General features: G+C 52.7%; 3 protein-coding genes across 9 annotated transcripts in view; 2 read left to right on the plus strand and 1 right to left on the minus strand.

Annotated features, from left to right (window-relative positions):
* Positions 1 to 2,506, plus strand: part of Cep250 (centrosomal protein 250) — a 45,144-nt gene extending 42,638 nt beyond the window's left edge. For all 6 annotated transcript variants that reach the window (XM_028888902.2, XM_028888903.2, XM_037205353.1 and 3 more), the window contains one exon: positions 1,790 to 2,506. In XM_028888902.2, coding sequence (XP_028744735.1) covers positions 1,790 to 2,053 — 264 coding nt within the window. In that variant the 3' untranslated portion in view covers positions 2,054 to 2,506. The remainder of the gene's footprint in view (positions 1 to 1,789) is intronic.
* A 2,334-nt stretch (positions 2,507 to 4,840) lies between these two features.
* Positions 4,841 to 6,936, minus strand: C4H20orf173 (chromosome 4 C20orf173 homolog). The gene is made up of 5 exons (XM_037205357.1): positions 6,640 to 6,936; positions 6,321 to 6,463; positions 6,082 to 6,231; positions 5,860 to 5,910; positions 4,841 to 5,136 (listed from the first exon to the last, which is right to left on the minus strand). The coding sequence occupies exons 1-4, from the start codon at positions 6,910 to 6,912 to the stop codon at positions 5,892 to 5,894; spliced, it is 585 nt and encodes a 194-aa protein (XP_037061252.1). The 5' UTR covers positions 6,913 to 6,936; the 3' UTR covers positions 4,841 to 5,136; positions 5,860 to 5,891.
* A 4,376-nt stretch (positions 6,937 to 11,312) lies between these two features.
* Ergic3 (ERGIC and golgi 3) lies at positions 11,313 to 21,481 on the plus strand. 2 transcript variants are annotated; one of them, XM_028888936.1, is made up of 14 exons: positions 11,313 to 11,506; positions 11,642 to 11,712; positions 11,822 to 11,909; positions 12,109 to 12,228; positions 13,522 to 13,615; positions 14,397 to 14,562; positions 14,657 to 14,714; positions 18,716 to 18,730; positions 19,343 to 19,374; positions 20,047 to 20,143; positions 20,223 to 20,287; positions 20,812 to 20,948; positions 21,027 to 21,082; positions 21,283 to 21,481. In XM_028888936.1, the coding sequence occupies exons 1-14, from the start codon at positions 11,419 to 11,421 to the stop codon at positions 21,360 to 21,362; spliced, it is 1,167 nt and encodes a 388-aa protein (XP_028744769.1). In that variant the 5' UTR covers positions 11,313 to 11,418; the 3' UTR covers positions 21,363 to 21,481. The 2 variants fall into 2 exon arrangements, with proteins under 2 accessions (XP_028744769.1, XP_028744770.1); XM_028888937.1 differs by lacking the exon at positions 18,716 to 18,730.
* Positions 21,482 to 22,330: the final 849 nt, after the last annotated feature.

The raw sequence follows: 22,330 nt of genomic DNA on the forward strand, positions 1-22,330 counted from the left end.
CCTCCAGATCCACACTTAGAAAGGGAGCGGAGACGCAGAGTGGTCTAGGGCAGAGGGTGGCAAGAAGCACTGACTGGCCTGGCCCTCGGCTGGAGGCAGGCAGGACTGTGGACAGCACTAGGCAGAGGGACTCAGACATGCCAGGCCAGCACCACACTCAGGAAACTACTCGGATGCCTCCTGCCCCGGGTCTCACCTAAAGGTCCCCCACTCCTCTCTTTCTCCTCCTCCCCCCACCCCCACCCCACCTGAGAGGACTGAAAAGTACAGATGTGATTTCTGAGCCTCTCAGAATCAGTAGTTACTGTCAGCAGGCTGACTCCAGCTGGACTGGGCTCTGCTTTGTGGTCTGTGAAAGTTCTACGAAGCCCCCTGACTCAATCTGAGGCAAGAGAGGCCTTGGGACCTGCTCTTTCCTGGGGTGCCCCTTAGAGCTGCCCTCAAGGCCTCTTCTCACCCTAGTCCTGAACAGTCCTGAGACTCCGGGCACTTCATCTTCTCTGCCCATCTGAGGAATGGGAAGTTTGGTTGGTCATTCCCAGCCTTGGCTGCACCTTAGAACGACCCGGGGAGGAGATCTGAAAAACCACTGACCCCTGGGCCTCGCACCATTCCAGTTAAGTCGGAATGCTTCCTGCCGAAAGGTCTGATGGGACGTTTACCTGATCAAAATGTTCTGTCTTGGCTGGATTATGGTTATGCCTAGGCATATCCATTATCAAAATTAAAACTGGGCATTTGATCAAATGTAAATTTTCCTGCAGTAAGTTAATGAGGGGCTAGAGAGATGCTCAGCCGCTAAGAGCACTTGTGTTCCTGCAGAGGACCCAGGTTCGGGTCCCAGCACCGACATGGTGGCTCACAACCATCTACAACTCCAGTTTCAGGGGATCTGACGCCCTTTTCTGACCTCTGTGGGCACCAGACACACATGGTGCACAGACACACATACAGACCAAACAGTCATACCTCTGTGGGCACCAGACACACATGGTGCACATACACACATACAGACCAAACAGTCATACCTCTGTGGGCACCAGACACACATGGTGCACATACACACATACAGACCAAACAGTCATACCTCTGTGGGCACCAGACACACATGGTGCACACACACACATACAGGCCAAACAGTCATACCCATTTTTTAAGTAACTCTTAAAAATTAAAAAAATGAAGTCGTTGAGTTTTATTGATGCTCGTAGCTCTCGTGAGTCACCTGTTGTCCTAGTCTCATTGATAAAATACTTGAGAAGGGCAGTGTACAGGAAAAGGGGTTACTGTAGCTCACAATTCCAGGTAACAAACAGTCTGTCAGAGCAGGGAAGTCAAGGCTGCCGGAATTTAAAGCAGCTAGTCACGTCATAGTCCGCAGCTGAGAGTGAACGCATGCCTGCTTAGCTCACTCCACCCAGGACCCCAAGCCAAGGAACGGTACCATCGACTTGAGCTGGGTCTTCCCACATTGTTTATGTAGACATGCCCGCAGGCCAACCTGGTGTACATAGTCCCGTCCCCCCCCCCGTCCCCCCCCCGAGAGTCTTCTCAGGTGCTGGATTGTGTTGACAGTTAGGCCAACCATCCTAACTGTGGAGCCAGCGTTGAGAATCGCTGGATTTGGAGTCCACGGGACCCTCTCCCAACCCTAGAGCCTGATTCTGAGATTCGTATTTGTAGCAGTTGATTCCAGTGTGGAACACAAGCCACGAGAACCCAGAGCAGAAGGGCCAGATCAGCTTCTGAGCCTCCAACTGCCATCCTCCTTGGTTTTCCTGTCCTCCAGGTAGCCCTGCTGCGATCCCAGCTGGCGCTGGAGCGAAAGCAGAGAGAGGACTACATCGCGCAGTCGGCGCAGACCAGCCGGGAGCTCGCGGGCCTGCGGCACAGTCTCTCCCACTCCCTCCTCACAGTGGCCCAGGCCCCCGAGGCCACTGTTCTGGAGGCCGAGACCCGAAAGCTGGATGAGTCCCTGAGTCAGAGTCTGACATCCCCAGGGCCAGCCCTGCTACATCCCAGTCTGGACACTGCTCACACGACCCCCAGGTAGCAGCTGTAGCCTGGGCAGAACACAGCCAGCCAGGTGGCGCACATCAGATGACTGCAGAGGGGATCACCGCTCCCCCAACGCTACAAGTTTGCCAAAGGCAAGATTAGCTCTGTTACCCGACTAGGAGGACCAGGTCAGCTGATAGTCCCAGGAAAAGAAGGGGAGCCCTCCAGGCCGGAGAGGGTCGCAGCTCACACGGGAATGAGGCAAATCGCATTTGCTTGCTGACCTCCTGTTACCCAGGAAGTGCCTTGTCCTGCCTGCGGGGCATCGTTGTCTTTCTGCCTGTCGAAGCAACCACTGTCCACACTGAGCCTGAAGGCCTGGCTGGCCGCAGCGGCATCTGGTACTCTGTCTTGGGCAGGAGCATCCAGTGCAGGGAGTGTCAGCTGCCTTCTTGGCTTCACCGTCCCCCACCTTCCCCTTTACAATAAACCCCAGGTCTTTGTATTAGCCCTCGGCTGCTGTCTCCACTTCCGTAGATGGGCCGCAGGAGGACATCGAGGGGGTTGGGAAGATTCACTGATTCCCGTATGGCAGCATGAACGTACCGCATGGCATGCTGTCTTAACGGGAAGGTCACGTGAGAAAATCCTGGTCCAGCCTGAAGTGTGAAGTGAAGAACCATGTAACAAGTCTGGTGAGGTGCTTGGCAAGCCTGACAACCTGAGTTCTGTGCCCCGTCCCACAGATTGGGGGATAAGTTGTCCTCTGACCTCCACACATCCATGACATACATATGCACATGCATGTAAACAGAACAAGGACCAAGTAATACATTAACGATTTAGAGGCAGCTCTGTGTATGAACACAAGTACTGTAGAGGTTCCAAGGGAGCAAGGGAGTCACCCACGGACCCTTGAGGCATGGAGGAGTTAGTTGAGAATCCTGCTGAACAGTCTGTCTGTGGCAAAGGGTGGGACCAAGGCTGGAGGCTGGATTACAGCAGGCCTCGAGCTCTGACCCAGACAGTAAGCAGCCACCAAGTTTCTTTACCTAAATCAAGCTCTTTGACTTTTGGCTAAAGTCACAGTCGTGATTCCAGAAGTCCATGTGGCTTTGCTCCCCATCACACACCATTGTCTGCCTGAACACCCTCACGTGTCCCTCCCTGGGCACATCAGCTGGAAGTGATGACAGCCAACCATGTGTCAGGCCAGTCAGCATAGCCTGGCCAAACCTGCCCCTTACAGAAAGGGCCGGGGGGGGGGGTATGGACTAGAACGCACAGGCCCAAGACCATTGTTGGTGACTCCCTCAAAGCCTGAGAGGAGCAGTGCCCCCTCCTCTTTTCTCTGAGCGTTGGGGATAGAACACAACACGTGAGGTTACTGGGTGGTGTGTGTTCTCCCAGCAAGCCACGTCACCGGCCCTCAAGGCAGTTTTCTTGTTCTCCGTGCTCTGTGCTTGAGCTGAGCGTGCAGTGCACGTGAGCTGAGCATGCTGTGCACGTGAGCTGAGTGTGCAGTGCACGTGAGCTGAGCATGCTGTGCATGTGAGCTGAGCTTGAAGTGAGCTGAGCGTGCAGTGCACATGAGCTGAGCGTGCAGTGCAGTGAGCTGAGCGTGCTGTGCACGTGAGCTGAGCGTGCTGTGCACGTGAGCTGAGCGTGCAGTGCAGTGAGCGTGCTGTACACGTGAGCTGAGCGTGCTGTGCACGTGAGCTGAGCGTGCAGTGCAGTGAGCGTGCTGTACACGTGAGCTGAGCGTGCAGTGCAGTGAGCTGAGCGTGCAGTGCAGTGAGCTGAGCGTGCAGTGCAGTGAGCTGAGCGTGCAGTGCACGTGAGCTGAGCGTGTTGTGCAGTGCTCTCACACTTTCTGTTTTTGACAGTTAAGTCCTTCATATATGGTGCCTGTCCGCACACACACACATTTTTGTATGTGTTGTATCCCAGTTTCACCTTTTAGTATGTGCATACTTTTCTAGTTCCTGGTACTGAAGAGTCCCCTCTGAAAACAATGACACTAACTTGAGTTTGATCGTGTTACTCAGGAAATACGGTGAACCAATGCATTTTATTGGGGTTACTTATGGGAATATGGGCAAGGGCTAGTTACAGGAGTAGAAATGACCCAAAGACAGCGGCATCACCGAAAGCCCACCCCATGGGTGACACTCACAAATGCTGGACACTTGTTGCTCACTGCATAATTGCAGGCAGCTCCACAGGTTGGAGAGTCTTCCAGACAGTTCCATTGATCTCTGCCTCCTTCCAGACAGCTGGCTTTGTCTGGGAGTGACTCTCACTGATACATACTTAGAGAGTGAAGGGTCTAGTGAATCTGCTCCATTTCTGGGACTTTCGGAAGCTTTTGACTTGTTTACATGGGGAGCTTCCTGTAGGATGGAATTTTTGCCTCCCCTTAGAGCAGCTCCTGTGTCTTAAGGTGCTTTCCTCCAAAATGGAAGGGTTTTGTCTTATAGGAAAATGCTACACAACACTGGGCGAGGCAGTGCACACCTGTAATGCCAGTCCTCAGGAGACTGAGACCAGAACATCATGAGTTCAAGGTCAGCCTGGGCTACATTGTAAAATTCTGCCCAAGAACAGACAGATCTCTGAGTTAGAGGCCAGCCTGGTCTACAGAGCAAGTTCAAGGATAGCCAGGGCTATACATAGTGAAAGATAGCTGGATGGATAGATAGATGGATAGATGGATAGATGGATAGACAGACAGACAGACAGACAGACAGACAGACAGACAGACAGACAAACAGGTGATGACAGGCAGGCAGGCATTGTCCCTAGGATCTGGCCTTTCCTCTCCAGATACTGTGCTTACAGAGAAGAGAGCCAGACCAAGATTTTATTCAGTACCAGACTGATCTTATACCATTTTCTTTAGATCTTCATCTATGAATGTCTTCACAGTTATGTGGCTGTTGTGTCCTAAAATTCTCCAGCATTCATGCCTCAGCAGTTGTCACTTGTGAATGGTAGCTTTGACTGTCCATCTTAGCTGACAAGCAACTTCCGTTTCTGCTTCTCTAGTCCATGCAGACAGGTCCGTCTGGGGGCCTTTGGTCTGGTTATCGCAATAGGACTGTTTTGCTGTTCTGATCCAAATCCAGAGAGTGTGGCCTGGCATATGAGAGGGCCATGCATGTCAGCAGGCTGCATCCTGTCCTTTAGTCCTGGTTCCCTTTCATCTAGTGACAGGCTGTTTCTGGAGCCTGGAGAGAACAGAGCTTCCCCTCTCTAGGGAAGACAGACTGAACACAGCGTGATAAACACTCTCCCAGACTTACCCTGGGCCCCAAAAAGCATCAACTAGCTGGTCCCTGATCTGCATGGGAAGGGGATTCCAGACAGGGAAGGGAAGGGCTGTGAAAAGGCAGAGGGCAGCTACAGTTCTGGGAAACTGCGCATGGCCTGGAGAAGTAGCTCAGTGGTTAAGGACGTTTGTTGCCCTTGCAGAGGACCTGTGTTTGGTTCTCAGCACCCACACGGTGGCTCAGAGCCATCCATAACTCCATTTCCAAGGAATCCAACTCCTTCTGACCTCTGAGGGCACCAGGCATGAACATGGTGTGCATACACACATGCAGTCAGCATACTCTTACATATAAAATAACTTTTTAAGAAGTTAAAGTGCAGAAGAGGAAACAGGAAGGCAGGCTGGAGTGAGTGTATACACACACAGAACTTCGGCCTCCATGCTGAAGATACCAGGTTCCTGCTGCCCGTGCAGACCAGACCGTGAATTCCAGTATTGGCAGTTGTCCAGCTAGTTGCCCATGTTAGGTTGTCCCTGGGCAAGCCTGTGTCCCTCCCCACAGCACATCAGAGCCACATCCTCCTTACCGCATCTTAACTATCTCGTGCCTCTAGGGAAATCAGACTGTCTTCCAAAATCTACAGTTGAGAAAGAATTGGAGATGGTGAAATTCTAGAAAGCTCCAGAGACCTAAGACAATCCTCAGATGCAATCCCCAGCAAGGCAGCAGAGACTCCCCAGCATTCCCCCCATCTTCTCAAGGAGAACTCCCTGTACCTCCACACTGAGGTCTTGCACATCTCCATTACCTTGTCATTCGGGGTACTAGATCAGCAAGCTCCAGGAACCACTGCTGCCTCCAGGAGCCCTGGTGACTGGCATTCCTGGGACAGATGAAGGGTCCTGTGGTTTGGCTCCTCATATCTGCCTCAGCCCTGTGGATGGTGTCCTGACTCATCCTGGGAACAATGGCAGAGACTAACAGAACCTGGGGCAAGCCTGACCCGGGCCCTACCACCTTCTTAGTGCCTACCCGAAAGCCACGTACAATTGGTTGGTGTTGCTGAGGCCAGAGTTCCGCAGCATGACACAGGGCACACAAGGGACATCAAAGTGGTACAGGAGGGGCCTGGAAATCACTTCTAGTAGCTTCTTCCACACTTTTCCAAGCTCGCTTACTGAGCTCATGCCCTGGTGACAGCAGAAAGAGAAGTTGGGGTTCTGGCACCAGCCCTCAGTTCTGGGGGTCCAGGATTGAAGAGGGGAGACGCACACAGCAGCCAGGAGAAGAGGTTTGGGCCAGAGGATGGGGGAGGAGCTGGGCCCCGGGGGAAATCGAAGGGCTCAGGGCCCCGCTGACCACTGACCAGCCACCAGAGCGCCTTTGTCCTCCTCAAGTACCCCATGCTCTTCTCATAACACGCTTCAAACCAGTTCCATCCTCCAGCTGTGCAGTGGCAGGTGGAGCAGTTGGGGGTCCGTGAAGGGCAGCCATGCTCCCCAAATTTGAAGCACAGCCAGTTAGAGTGCTGTGGTACCATGTATGTCCATTCCTGCTGGGGTGCTGACTCATGTGTCCAATCCAGGTAGGGAGCCATCAGCCACAAGACGAGCCCCCAAAAGACCCAGCAGTTCTCCATGTCTGGCCCAGACAGTGGCTCATGTGGCAGGCAGCAGACTGGCTTCTCTACCTGAAAGGACATGGGGCTGAGGCCATGGACAGCACTAGCATCCCTTCATGCTGGTCTCCACAGTTCCCCGGCCTTCCTTCCAGCTTCAATTTCCCCTCCTGTCCACTTTCTCACCCCCAGGGAGAGTTCTGACTGGGCCTAGAAGAAGCTAGAACGGACAGAGAGAGCATAAGTGCCCCCTGCAGAAGGAAAGACGGGCTGCCGGGGCCACCCCAGTTACCCCAGGGCATCACAAAGTCCACATTGTGACCACCATCCTTTAGCCTGCCTGGGGAGAGTCTCCAGCCTCTTTCTCTAATGCTGGGAAGTAAGAGCCCAGGGGCACACACTGTCCTCAGCTCTCTTTCCACTCCGACGTCTGAGACCTCTCACCGGAACAAGCCTGAGGTAAACTTGTGGTGTCCCCTAGAAGCCAAGCCTTGCAAGGCTGTTCTGTCAGTAAACGACTCACCTTCCCCCACTGCTATGGTTTTGGTGTGATCCTCCAAAATTCTTACTCTCTCCTTTAATTTTTTTTAAAAATCAACTCACAAAGTATTAGATATCATTATGGCATTTTATTTCATTTTTTCTAGATTTATATTATGACACCCCTGTAGCCCCTACTAATACACACATACACACATAATTTATACACATACTATGGTATCAAAAACTCTTCCCTAACAAAGGAAGCAACAGCAGAAATGTTTTAACTTGTTTTACACTCATTTATTGAGTGTGTATGTGCTTGGGGGAGGGGGATACATTCCATGGTGCATGTGTGTGGTGATCACAGGACAGCCTGCAGGAACCGTTCTCTCCCTGAACTGTGTGAGTTCTAGGAATTGCCAGACTTAGTGACAAACATAACTACCCACTGAGTCACCTCCCTAGTCCCACAGAACATTTTCATCTGCCCAGAATAGCTAGTACTATTAATGCAAAAGAAAAGCAAGAAACCCCAACAACTCTCCTTTCGAAATCAATATGCTAAACTTGGCTCCCATTATAATGTAGTTATATTTCACACTAGTAAACAAGACCCAGCTTTGATACATATGTGTAAATACATATAAAAAACAAACCAGTGTACTTCATCTTTTAGACAAGAATGCTAAATTCGGCTCTCCTCATTAAAATCCAATTGCAGCCTGGCATGTTGGTCTAGCCTTTAATCCCAGCACTTGAGAGGCAGCAACAGGCAGATCTCTGTGAGTTTGAGAGCAGTCTGGTCTACACATGGAGTTCCAGGCCAGCCAGGACTACACTGTCTCAAAAAATTGTAATAGCTGGCTCAGTGTGTAAAAGCACTTCCCACACAAGCCTGAGCAGGGTCCTGAGCTCAGTCCTTCAGCTTAAAGAAAGGAAAATTGTCTTAAACCACAGTCTGCAGCTTGCTCACATCCATCTCCAGGGAGTTTCTGGCAGCCAGTCACTGTCATTCTGGTTCTGTGGCTTGTGGATCAGCTGCCAGGCCCCAGTAGGGAGCTCCTCCCACAAAGGTTTATGTGTATGTGCACCATGTGCATGCAGTACCCACAAAGGCCAGGAGGTGGTGATGGATTTCCTGGAACTGGAGGTACTGATGGTTGAGGGCCACCATGTGGGTTCAGGAAACTTATCCCCAGATCCTCTGAAAAAGCAGCCATGCTCTTAACTACCAGGTCAACTCTCAAGCCTCTGCACCCATCTTTTTTTAATGCAGGTTCTTAGGATCAAACTCAAGTCAGACAGTTTTTGTATTCCATTTTTCCTGGAGTGAGACCTGAAAATTTACATACTGATCCCTATATATAGTCATTTAGTTTGGCTCTGTTTTGCCTCTGGCAACCTCATGGACTCATGCATATGTCTTTGCTACCTGGTACATCTTTTGTTTTGAGATGGGTTCTCACAGCCCAGGCTGACCTTGAACTGCCTTGAAATCCTGATCCAACCTCCTTCCTCTGCCTTCTAAGTGCTGGGATTACAAGCATTACCATGACTGGCCTTTGTTTCAGTTTTTTTGTATGTTTTGTTTTAAAAACTAGGTCTCCTTACATAGCCCAGGTTGACCTCAGACTCACAGTTCTCCTGACTCAACCACTGCAAATGGCCTGGTAAACTTTAACATACAAAACAAACCCCTATACCTAATAGTTCGGCGATCAGCTTTGGTCAAAGGTGCTCAGGGGTACTACAGACTCGTAACTGTCAAAGTGCCAAGAATAAATGACCGTTGAATACCCAGCCATAAGTGGGACAGCCATATTACACCCTCCAAGGCTCAGGGAACATTTCGGAAGATGGGGTGGAGAGAATGTAAGATCTACAGGAAGAAGGGAGAGCAGCGTGGAATTCTGAATTCCGGGCATGACATGTAGTTGCACTCTTGATCTCATGACAGCTCAGATTATCTACACAAAATCTCTGAAAGATTGGGCCAGTCAACACCTGAGGATTTATATGCAGATAATGGTTGGTGGGGGAAGCAGAGAGATTTTTGTAAGCGGTGGATCACATGATCACACAAAGACATGAAAGAAGGAAAATGAAGGGGATTATGGGAAAGGAAGAAGGCTAAATGAGGGTACTGTGTGTGTGTATAAGAGAAAAAGAGAAAGAGAGAGAGAGAGAAATACATTCTATATATGTATGAAGATATAATGCAACCCATTTTTGTGGATAATCAATAAAAATATTTAAGAGCTAGTGTGGCAGTACATGCCTTTAACCCTAGCTCCTGGGAGGAAAAGGCAAGCAGATCTCTATGTAGCTAGGGCTACATAGTGAGAACCTGTCTAAGATAAAAATAATACAAAATAAACTTTGCTTGGTAGTGGTGGTGCACACCTTTAATCCCAGTACTCTAGAGGCAGAGGCAGGTGGATCTTCGAGTTCGAGGCCAGCCTGGGCTATAAAGTGAGTTCCGGGGCAGCCAAGGCTACACAGAAAAACCCTGTCTCAAGAAAGAAAAAAAAAAAAAAAAAAAAACTTTGAAAAAATCTTTAGGTGGAAGGCAAACCACTCAACAGCATAAAATGGAATTCCTAAAGTGAGATTTATGACCTGAAGGAGGAATTCTAAATCAAAACCTCTAAGCTTGGGGCTGGAGAAAGAGCTCAGTGTGGTTGCTGCCCTCTCAGAGGACCCTGGTTCAGTTCCCAGCACACACATTGGGTGGCTCACAACTGCCCATAAGTCTACTTGTAGGAGATCCAACGCCCTCTGCTATCACTTGGTGCACATAAACACATGCAGATACATATACACATAAAAATAAATAAATCTTCAAAACAAAAGCCTCCCATGAGATCCCATGAGGCTGAGGCAGGTGCCGTCCAGGAGTTCTGGGCCAGCCTGGACAGCACAAAGAGACCCTGTCTCAAACTAAAACTCAGGAGCATTTCGTTTTAGTCATCACAGCTGGATTAAGCCAGAGCTGCTTTTCTACAGCCAATGGGTTACAAGAGGAAGAGAAGAAGGGCATGCTTAATCTCCACACTACAGCCTAGGCCTCGAGGGGTGGAGCATGAGCTGCCCACGTCCTGTACAGTGATTTGGGTCAATCCAGAAAGCGCTGCGAGTAACACTAGGAAGCTGTTAAGAACCCAGGGTACTTTGAGGTCCAGTAGAACTGGGTTCCATTATTGATCAGTTTGCGCTTGAGAAAAATGGAAGCTAACTCCCACTTTTTTATTTTATTTTTTATTTTATATGCATTGTTTTGCCATGGGTGTTGGGTTCTCTGGAACTGGAGTCACAGACAGCTCTGAGCTGCCATGTGGTTGCTGGGAGTAGAACCCCGGTCCTCTGGGAGAGCAGTCAGTGAGCCATCTCTCCAGGACCCCTAACTCCCACTTTAAAAAAAAAATAATTAAAATTATATTTACTTATTTGTGTGGCCACGGGAGTGCCACAGCATTCGTGTGGAGGTCAGGGGACTTTTTGCAGTGATCAGTTCTCTCTTTCCACCATGTGGGCCCTGGGGATCGAACTCAGGTGATCAGGATTGGTAGCAAGCGCCTTCACCTGCTGAGCCAACTCGCCAGTTGGTTAATACCCACTTCTCAGGGCGGATTGGAAACACCTTGGAGCCACTTTTGGACTTTCTGATGCGGTCAGCGGGAACCAATTATCTGCACTTGGAACCAAGTCTAACTGATGCTGCAGCAGCTACAGCGGGGACACGTCGGAAGCGCTGTCCTATAAGGTCCGAAGGTCCGGGGAGACGCGCTTACTACAGGTGCAGCCACTCAAGCGCCGTCCTCTCTGTTCCGGGCCCCGCCCACCTTGGGGCGCCGCCCAATCCTCGCCGGGGAGCGTGACAACGCCCACAGGTCAGACAGCCTGTAACAAGGCAGGTAAGGGGTGGAGCCCGCATACGCACTGCTGCGCCTGCGCAAAACAGCGAGGGGCGTGGCCCAGACGCCAGGACGGAAGCGGGAGGCTGGAGGGGCGGGCCGGCTGGTGTACCCTTTCCGGCCGGTCCCCATGGAGGCGCTGGGGAAGCTGAAGCAGTTCGATGCCTATCCCAAGACTCTAGAGGACTTCCGGGTCAAGACCTGCGGGGGCGCCACGGGTAGGTCCCGGAGCGGGCGGGGCTGTTGGGAGGGAGCTGCCCCCGCGTTTGTCTCGGGCTCCGGGACTCTCCCTGGCCTGCTAGAGGCTGAGTGGTGGGACGCAGGCCATTCCAAATCTCGCTCTCGCCCTGCAGTGACCATAGTCAGTGGCCTTCTCATGCTCCTGCTGTTCCTGTCCGAGTTGCAGTATTATCTCACCACCGAGGTAAGGGGCGTGGCCTGGGACGTGGGCGGGGCTTAGCGTTCTAAGGCTAGGACCCTTAAAGCGGGGTTGGGGGTCAGGGCCAAATCTGACTGAGGTAGTGTCGCCCCAGGTGCATCCTGAGCTCTACGTGGACAAGTCTCGGGGAGATAAACTGAAGATCAACATCGATGTTCTTTTCCCACACATGCCCTGTGCCTGTGAGTACCTGATTGTGGGTGGAAGTTGGCGTCCTGGGTGTGCTGGATGGGCTTCCAGATTTACACCTCTGGCCTTAGATCCCCGAATGGATGCCAGGTTATCTTCATTCCCCTAGTCCAGTTCTTCCATGAGATACACCTTTCCTACCAAAGCCCAGATCTCCAGGTCCCTGGAGTCATAGCACCTCTCTCTTTCCAGATCTGAGCATCGATGCCATGGATGTGGCAGGGGAGCAGCAGCTGGATGTGGAGCACAACCTGTTCAAGAAACGGCTAGACAAGGATGGCATCCCCGTGAGCTCAGAGGCTGAACGTCATGGTAACCGAGGGAGGGGGCAGGTCTCCGGTCCTAGAGCTGGACATACTCACATTGCCTTCCGGAAGTGGACTGTTGCGGGCCGAGCGACGTTAGTCAGAAGTCAGCAGGCTTGCCTAGGGTTCTCCAGTCATGAGAGTCAAGAGTCGGTTGAATGCATGCGTCTCGCGTGGGCACATTGAGTGGAATCCCTTAGGGGCTGGAGAGATGGCTCCCCGGTTAAGAGCAGAGCACTTTACTGTTAATCATACTCTCAGGCCTGCGCAGGGGTCTTCCCTAGATAAAAGCTTGTCGTGCCTTTGCTTTCCCAACACACTGGCTAAAGTCCTTTCCCTCTTTGCCGTACCAGTGGCCTGAGGTTAGGAGTTTAAGTTCTCAAGTAGAGTGGCCTGGGTTCAGGTCCAGTGCTGTCTTGCCGTCTCTGATCACCAACTATAAAGTAGTGGTAAACAGTAGTACGCCCGCCTTACGTGAGATAAAGGACCAGATGGGGACAGACGGTTTCCACCTTACGACGTTCTGACTTTGTGAGGGTGTGAGATACCATACAACCTTTCTGCTCTCCTCTCTCAGTAGAGGATTCCGTGAGTTATTCGAGATAACCAGTACTCTATTAGGAACTAGTCTCTGTGCCAGGTGGTTTTGCCCAGCTGTGAGCTGTGCATGGATTCTGAGCATGTCTAAGGCGGGCTAGTTAAGCTGTGGTGTTGAGTATCTTAGATGTATTAAATGCACTTTTTTCAGGATATGTTAGCTTATCACCTGTAACCCCGTCATAAGGTGGGGGTCACTGGTAATGTGTATGAAAGACCTGGTGTATTGCTCACTTTCACTTCCTGTTTCTAAGCAGCCATCTCTGTTACCCTCGGGCCCATTTCCTTCTCATTTCCCTCTTTTTTTTTGAGACAGAGTCTCACTATGTAACTCTGACTGGCTTAGAACCGCTATGTAGACCAGGCTGGCCTCAAACTCACAGAGATCCACCTGCCTCTGCCTCCCAAGTTCTGGGATTAAAGGTGTGCGCCACCACTCCAAGCTCAGACCCATTTTCATAGAGTCTTCTAGGAGTGACGTAGACTAGGTCGAGTTACCTGTAGCCGCTGATATTTAGTATTTCCTGTTTTCTTAGTGATACTTGGTGTGTGTGACGTGCCTCATACCTGGCCCATCGTTGTGTTGTATGAACACTGGCTTTTGTTTTTCCCCACGGCAGCGGTCAAAAGACTCGGGTGAGAGCTGGGGCTGCAGATGTCACTGCCTGCCTCACGTTGTGCTTTGCCTCTGCCTTCTCCTCAGAACTTGGGAAAGTCGAGGTGACGGTGTTTGACCCAGACTCTCTGGACCCCAACCGCTGTGAGAGCTGCTATGGAGCCGAGTCAGAAGATATCAAGTGAGCCGAGCCCCGGGGCGTGGTGTGGGCTCTCATCAGCCACCGGGACTAGCCATTGCAGCCTTGTTCAGACTGGGGAGATGGGACTGTGAGTTTAGAGGGGTGGGATGGATGCCCTCCCTGACCCTGGTTCATGGCCTGAGGAGCAGTTCGAGGGTGACCTCTGGAGTCCAGCTGCCAGTTCCCCAGTCTCGTCTTCAGTCCGAGCCACATCACTTCTCTATTAATAAAGGAGGGTAGTAACACCTTCCTTGCAAAAGTCACATAAAGATTGAGTGTTATGGTATACGTAAAGCCCTGAAGGACAAGGCCAAAGCTACGTTATGAAGCCTCTAGCATGTGCTAACTGCTGTGAGGTTTCCCCAGCCCTGATTCCTAAGAGACTGGCTCAACAGGTTTAGGAAGATGTACTTTTTAAAAAAGAGTAGAAATTGGGGGAAGTAAGGCTGGTGTTACAGTTCCAAACAGGCACAAGGCCCTGGAATCCACAGGGCCACAGACACACACAACAACAACAACAGTAATAGTACACGTGGCCTAAAGTTTGCATTTGAACTGTCTTTATGTTCATTGGCATTGAGGACATTCACAACACAGTGTGACCATCACAGCCCCCAGCAGCATAGGGGTGTGCTCTAAATACTCTGCTCACAGGAGGAAATGGTGCAGACACTTGGGGATCAGGGAGGGGCTGGCCGAGCCTCTGCGGCAGACAGCGGTCCAGGCTTGGCTCCCGGGGTGCCACCCTGCCATGCTCTCACCCCTGCACCCTCCACGACAGGTGCTGTAACAGTTGTGAAGATGTGCGGGAAGCGTACCGCCGTCGAGGCTGGGCCTTCAAGAACCCCGACACTATTGAGCAGTGTCGACGTGAGGGCTTCAGCCAGAAGATGCAGGAGCAGAAGAACGAGGGCTGCCAGGTGTACGGCTTCTTGGAAGTCAACAAGGTACCAGGAGGGAAGGAGGCAAGATGGCTGGGCTGAGCCAGGCTGGGCGAACGCCACCGTTGAAATGGAGAATGAGAGGAAATATCCCCTGCAGGTGGCTGGAAACTTCCACTTTGCCCCTGGGAAGAGCTTCCAACAGTCCCATGTGCATGGTAAGTGACCCAGAATCAGCCAGGGGCATTTAGCTCTTGGGGTCCCTCTCGGCTGGTTGGTGTGCCCCTCGCTAGGCCAGTGTTGCTTTAGCTTTGAGCCAGAGTAGGAGAGCAGTTTAGCACAGTGGGAAGACTGGGGCAGGGGTCTGGCTCAGTTGGTAGAGTGCGTGCCTATTGTTCATGAGCTGGGCTGGTCTCCAGCCTGTGTGGTGCAGGAGTTAGGACTGCGGCACAGAGCCTGGGTTAAATGCTGCTTGGTTTCAGTGGTACCCCCCCCCCCATCAGATGATTGTGTGTGAGGCTTGGGCAAGCAAAGCTGGGTTGGAACTCAGATTCTGTACTTGTGAGCTGTGTTTATGTGTGCATTCATTAGATGTCTAGTAATCGCCTACTGGGTACCGTGTGCTAGTCTAGCTACATAGATACAGCAGTCCCTGCACTCAGAATATTCAAACAGCCCTCCGGGCTTGGTCCCCATACCTATAATCACAGCACTGGGGAGCTAGAGATAGGAGGATCAGTTCAAGGTCATCCTCCTTACATAGCACATTTGAGGCTAGCCTTAGCTACATGAGACCCTGCCTCAACACCCTCTCTCCACCAAAAGAAAAAGAAAAAAGAAGCAGACAGGCATATAAAACACATGATATATCCTCTACTATTAAGTAATGTGGCCAGGCAGTGCCTGCTCTACAGAACAAGTTACAGGACAGCCAGGGCTACACAGAGAAACCCTGTCTTGAAAAACAACAACAAACAAACAAACAAACAAACAAAAAGTAATGTAGACCAAGCCAAGCATGGTGGTACTCACGTTTAACCCCAGCACTTGGGAGGCAGAGGCAAGCAGATCTCTGTGAGTTCGAGGCCAGCCAGGGCTACACAGAGAAACCCTGTCTGAAAAACCAAAAAAAAAAAAAAAAAAAAGTAAGAAGGTCAAGCATGCCTTCCCAACACTCAGCAGGCAGAGGATCTCTTTGAGTTCCAGGCCAGCCTGGAACTACAGTTGTAGTGCAAAGTCTACATAGTGAGACCTTGTCTCCAAAAAAATGAAGCAAACACATGGTGAACAGACAGCACCTGATGGTGTGTGCAGAAGGCTGGAGGAAGAAAAGACAGAATAGGAGAGGTCAATGGGGAAGTCTACAGTGAGCAGTCCTGGCAGAGATGGTGGACCTTGGCTCAGAGTGATGCTGATAGAGGTGGAGACGCAGTCTGGATGTGTTACAGAAGAGCTGAGAAGCAGCTGATTGATGTGACGGAGAAGTACAAAGAAGTCCAAGATAACGTCCGAGTTTATGCCCAAGTAGTGGGAAGATTGGAACTACCATTTAGGAGAGATGAGGAGGACTCGGGCAGTTGTGGATGTTTGAAGGCGTGAGTACAGAGCAGATGTTCAGCTTCTGACACAGTCAGACCAATAGGATTCTCATTTCCTAGGCCCTCATGATACCAAGTAAGCATTTGCCTGGAGTTCAAGGACAGAGACTAGTCAGGAGACACAGGCGTTGAGCCCTCCCACATATTTAAAGCTATGGGACTCCGTGAACTCTCCCTGCAGGTGACGTTTGTTGGGGAAGGGAACTCAAAGGGCTGAGTACCAACCACCAGGCCTCTTGCGTTAGAGGCCAGAAGTATGGGGCTGTGGAGGAAACTGTAAGGATGGCTGGTGAGGTGGGAGCTTGAGCAAGGAGCGTGGCATCCTAAGAGCCAAGGGATGGGTGCTTCTGGACACCAAACAAAGGCTGAAGGTGGGATGTTAGTATAGTGGTCATTGGTGGCCCTGACAGAACGTGGCTATAACTAGAAATGCGGTGTTAAGTGCTAAGATTGCGTTAGAGCAGCAGGTGTTGAAATGGAAACTGCAGATAGCCGTCATCACTGCCACTGTCACAGGCTAGAGCAGTGGGTCTCAGCTTCCCAATGCTGCCACCCTTCAGTACACTTCCTCATGTTGTGGGACCCCAACCACGAAATTACTTTTTGTTACTTCATAACTGTCATTTTGCTACTGTTATGAATCATACTGTAAATATCTGTGTTTTCCAGTGGTCTTAGCTGACCCTGTGAAAGGGATCCCAAACCACAGGTTGAGAATGGCTGTCTAGGGATGGGAACAGACCTGATGGCTAGGGAGCAGAGGAAACATGTCCAGGAACTGGAGCACAGGCCGACAGGGGCTCCTGTGCAGGGAAAGTCACCCTGTGAAGAGGACAGAAGTGACGTTAGAGATGAGAGTCACAGTCTGGTGCAGCAGCGGCTGGAGAAGACAGGCTAGGCCGTGGGCGTGGAAAGGCCGCTTCCAACAGTCGGGAAAGCAGATCCAGGCACAGCAGGAACCAGCGCTTGAGTGTCTTCTAGCTGCTTCTCTGGCATAGGAAGAAGCAAGGTCACTGGCTGAGGCTGAGGAGAGGGGCAACAGCAGGGCATTTTTGTTTCTGGGACAGTGGGTATAAGTGAGAACACCTGTGGGATGTTCTGGGGTTTAGTGTCGCTCTGCTGCCCAGACAAGGAGTCCAAAGAGTGCAAAGAGGCCATCACAGCTTCCACAGGCCTTTGGCGTAGTGGCGAAGGATGGTTGGCTTTGGGGTACTGGAGGGACGGGGGGGCGGGGACCAGGAAGAAGTTAGCAGGCTGGCAGTTGGAGCATGGGGTACTTGTGGTTGAAAGTAGAGAAGGATGTGGGAGTGGCCAACAGCTGGTGGTCTGGGAGGGGGAGGGCGAAGCAGGGAGGGGCTGTCCAGGCCCTGGGGGGACAGGATGTACAAGGCTCATGCACATGACTGGAACTCACCAGAAGCTGCGACTCGGGTGCCATAAAGGGTGGACAGGTAGTTGCTAAAACTGTCTTGGGGGTGCCTGGTAGAATTTCATGATTAACATTAGGGTGCCTTGAACCGTGTGGGGGCTGAGGTCTTTGAGAGTGGATCAGGGGACAGTGATCCGAAAAGGGCAGTAAGGCCTTTTCTCTTTTGGCCTCAGAGGGGATAGGTATGGGAGACCAAATAGTAATTGAGATGACATCATGGAGCTGGTGCTGGAAGACAAAGCCTTCCAGGCTGTGGGTGAAGCAGAGGGAAGGGCCTAGGCAGAGGCTGAAGATGGATGTCACTGCTACCTGGTAGGTTGTGGGTGGGGTGGGAGTTAGCATCACCCTGGGAGGTAGCTACCAGGTAAGAGGAGTCCAGAGGATGAGCAGGACCTAGTGGTCCCGAGCTGCTCTGAGTGACTGAGGTGAGCAGGCATGGGGCCTGTAGTCACTTCTCATGTAGTCTGTACCTGCAGTGAGGGAAAGGCGTGAGGACAGGTAGGTGGCCTGGAGGACCCTGCAGAGCTCTGGGACCCCCACCCCTTTACTCTGGAGGAGGCTGAGTCACGTGGATTTCCGAGACCATAGGGAGACATCAGTGTTTCACTGTAAAGCTGTGGGCTGCGGGCCTCACGGACACTCCAGAGGTGGGGCTGGTATGACAGCAGAGTCTCTGTGCCTCTGCTTAGGTCTGCCTTCTGGGGCAAGAACCCCAGGGCAGCTGACTCGGAGTCCGAGGATGTTCATACACAAAGCTACAATGGCCTGTGGCAGAGGTCTGCCGTTGAGTCCTTGGAGTAGCTTTAACATCCTTGTTGACTGCACGGTGAACGATACGGGTGGTGTAGTGTCTTGTAAAGTTGACCAGGGATCAGCCCGCCCCCCTTAGATCCTCAGGACAGCCCTTCGCAGAGAGCACGGGCCAAGTGCTTTGCCCAGGTCACACAGCTGGGAGAGGATTTTAAGGCTCTAGGTCTTTTTTGTTGTTGTTCCTAGGCTGGATATTTTTGTGCTTAAGCCCTCTTTTTATGCCTCTTTGGCCCTGGAAGAGGCCTTTTAGCTGGGGCTAGACCCTCGTGCCGAAGCAGGAATATCAATCCTCCCTCCTACCCTGGGTCTGCTCCGTAGATGTCACTGTGAAGCTCTGAATCTGTTCTCTTCCTCCTCTCTCCTCCCCTTCCCCATGCTGCAGTTCATGCTGTGGAGAGTAAGTGGCCCTGCCCCCAGGGAGGCCCTCCCCCCACTTCCAGGGCAGCCTGCCCTCCTGGAATGGGGGGAGATTTGGATGGGTCTGGGATGGAGCCTTCTCTGACCTGGCTGCTGGGTGACTTGCCCCTGGGATGTGCCTTTGACGTGGGGTTCCTTACGGTGGGCATTAGGGATTAGAAGATGGGAAGAAATTGCTGACTCAGGGAACTCATGAAATTCCCTTTGGAGAATTTTGAGGGTAGAAGCAAGGGAGTCCCCGTTCACGTTGGGGTCCAGTGATTTGTCATTGACTCTGGTTAGAGAGAGACCTGTCCATGGGTTTTGTTTCCTAAGGTAAAAGCCCGGCCTGGAGTCAGTGCCTAGAGCTCCCTCTGTCTGTCCAGGGAGAGAGATCTGTGTTCTTGTCCACCCCAGCGGGAGGCTGTGAACTCTCACCCAGGTCCAGGGTAGGCCCTGGCCAGCTGTGGGTGACTGAGGGGTCAGGGAGAGCTAGATGTGTCGTACCCCACGGGGGGGGGGGGGGGGAGTGGGGGACGGCCTGAGAAAAGACTCGGAAGGAGCCAGGAACCTGGTCCTGCCTGCCTGGTGACTCTGTCTTCTTCTTTCCTAGTTCATGACTTGCAGAGCTTCGGCCTTGACAATGTACGTACCAGGCGGGAACCACGGGGTGAATGGCGTGGAGCCTGGGCTCTGCTCATGTCTGAAATGGGGAGAAATCACTCTCCATGTTCTGCTGGTGCTCAGACCAAGGGCAGATGGTGGACATCCTCAGCAGAAGGAAGCTCAGAGCAAAGCCAGGATGTAGTGTGACATTTCTAGGAGGCCACCAGGGCGGATATGGATGGCAAGGCTGTCTGAGTGGCAGGGCCAGGACTTGAGACTGGAGCCACACTCAGGAGTCTGCCCTTTCGGGAGAGAGGGCAGTGTTGGCTCCCCTTAACCAGGGGTGTGACATAGATTTACATGTCTAACTGTCCCTCAGAAAGCTGGCGGCTGGGGGCTTCCGGCTTAGGCCTTCATCCCTTGAGACATCCGGGCAAGACAAGTGTCTCCTGTGCACTCCGTGGCTGTGTGAAGCTGTACCTTAAACCCTGGGGCCCAGGAACCTGTGGACTGGGAGGGGATCCCTGAGTGAAAACAGATGCCTGGTACAGGCACTTCTTCCAGTAAAGCCAGAGCCTCTCCAGTACAGGCCCTGCCTCCACCCCGCCCTCTCCCAACCTGTGCTGACAGGCTCCGGCACCCACTCTGTGACTCTAGACAGTTTTGTGGGGCTTGCATGCTGTCAGGTCTCAGACACTGGTGTTCTTGCAGATCAACATGACTCACTACATCAAGCACCTGTCCTTCGGAGAGGACTATCCAGGCATTGTGAACCCCCTGGACCACACCAATGTCACTGCACCCCAAGGTATCATCCTGGGAGGTAGCGCCCTCTGCCGCCAGAACCCTGCCTGGCACCCATGGCCTGTGCTCTCTCCTCCTCACAGCCTCCATGATGTTCCAGTACTTTGTGAAGGTGGTACCCACAGTGTACATGAAAGTGGATGGGGAGGTGAGTTGAGTACGGGACCGGTTCCAGCTGGTTGACAGGCCCCGGAAGTCCTTGTGTCATCCCTCCCTCCTGGGGAATGGGATGCTGCTCTCAGTCCCATCTGATGGATGCAGAGCTGAGGCCCAGGGCTAGTGATGCCCTCGCTGGAGACACAGGCCAGACACTAAGTACGTACTGCCTCCAGACAGTCCTTGGGTGCTTACTGACCCCCGTGTCTGTGCTGGCCTGGGGGTTGGCCAGGCCTCCCTGGGCCTGCTCTGTTGTGTCTGTGGAGCGGTGTAAAGGGCTGAGGGGCAAGGAGGTGAGTCCCAGTGTGCTGCCTGCAAGTCTCTTCTCATCCCTGGACCGCCAGGGAAAGCGTCCGTGAGATGTCACTAGGCCAGGTGAACACTGTAGGCCTCGCCATGCTAGTTACCGTCATGGAGCTTCCTTCTGTCCCTTCATGTAGTCACGGCCTGCCAAGGCTCAGAACAGCCCTGAGGCGGGTTATAAGCCTTGCTCTGCCTCTGCCCTTTGTACCGCAGGTGCTGAGGACAAACCAGTTCTCTGTGACCAGGCATGAGAAGGTCGCCAATGGGCTGCTGGGTGACCAGGGCCTGCCGGGAGTCTTTGTGCTCTATGAACTCTCCCCCATGATGGTGAAGCTGACAGAAAAACACAGGTGAGGGGAGCGGGTGGAGCCGCCATGGCTCTGGGCCGGTGAGAGCGGGTGCCTAGCAAGCCGCCTGTTGCCCTGCAGGTCCTTCACCCACTTCCTGACGGGCGTGTGCGCCATCATTGGGGGCATGTTTACAGGTGAGTCCCAGGGTGCCTGTGTGGGGCGTGGGTGCCCAGGCTTCCCAGTGCTGTGGACTGGGCAAGGGTTCCTCTGCTGAGTGACGGCCTCAGCAATGCCCCGCTTTGGTTGGGGAAGAGGGCTCCCCCAAGGGCCCAGGGAAACATCAGACAAGGCAGGGCTCCATGTGAGCCAGTGCTAGCCCAGTCTCTCTCCTCAGTGGCTGGACTCATCGACTCACTCATCTACCACTCTGCTCGGGCCATCCAGAAGAAAATTGATCTCGGGAAGACAACGTAGTCATCCTCCCTGTCCTTCCTTTCCTCTGTCCCCTGTGATTATTCCCCAGCCTCTTTGACTACCCCACATCCCTCCTCTCCAGAGTCAGCCCCGGGTGGTAAATATTGATAGGAATGGTGCTCTCAGTGTGATTCTTGGGATCTGGCTGAAACCTAGGAACAGCCCCTCCTCCTGGCCACATACTGACATGGGCCATCGTGACTGACAGGCCGGGGCCAGCCCTTTGGGAGTCCCACATGTGCATCCCCTGTTCAATATGGCTTCACAGCTGCGTCCTTAGTCCCTCCTCTTCTGTGACCAGACAGCCACCGTGGCTTGTGGAGTAGATGACTGCATTGCCACTATCCCCGGCTCTGAGTCCAGGCCGGAATATGTCACTTCTGCAGTGATGGACAGCTAAAGCAGAGGCTGCTTCCCGCGCCTGGACTCAGTCTTGGGGCTCCACTCTCTGCCAAGCCCCGCGGTGTCTCGGCATTGAGAAAATGATCCAGACCTCTACGAGCCCTGTGGAAGCAGAACTGAGAAGCGAGGGAGAAGGTGGCGCTGCCATTCTGCAGCACAGCTAACACCACGCCCTGACTCGGGACCAACCAGGGCTGCTTAGGAGACCTCGTCTCTGTGCAGTCAGTCGTGGCCCAGAGGCTCGCACGCCACAGCCCCTGCCTGAGCCAGGACAGCGGTCAGTCCATCAGATCACCTGTTGCCCCCGGAGACTGTGGCAGGGAAACAAAGCACAGAATGAGAGCAAGGAGAGGGTGCCCGAGGGCCAGGTGATTGATCACCTCAGAGGAATCGGGGTGGTGACCCTTTGGTCACCTGGGGTCCTTCTGGTAACCCACCCACCCATCCTCGAGAGGAAGGTCACCATCCGAGTGTGCCAGCCACCAGCACCCATGGTAAACCAGGCCGCTCTGGAGGGAGGGAGGCCTGGAGCTGCACAGTGATCCTCCAGTTCTGGGGGACCTGCC

The sequence above is a fragment of the Peromyscus leucopus genome, chromosome 4 (genome assembly GCF_004664715.2).
Source record: "Peromyscus leucopus breed LL Stock chromosome 4, UCI_PerLeu_2.1, whole genome shotgun sequence".
NCBI lineage: Eukaryota > Metazoa > Chordata > Mammalia > Rodentia > Cricetidae > Peromyscus > Peromyscus leucopus.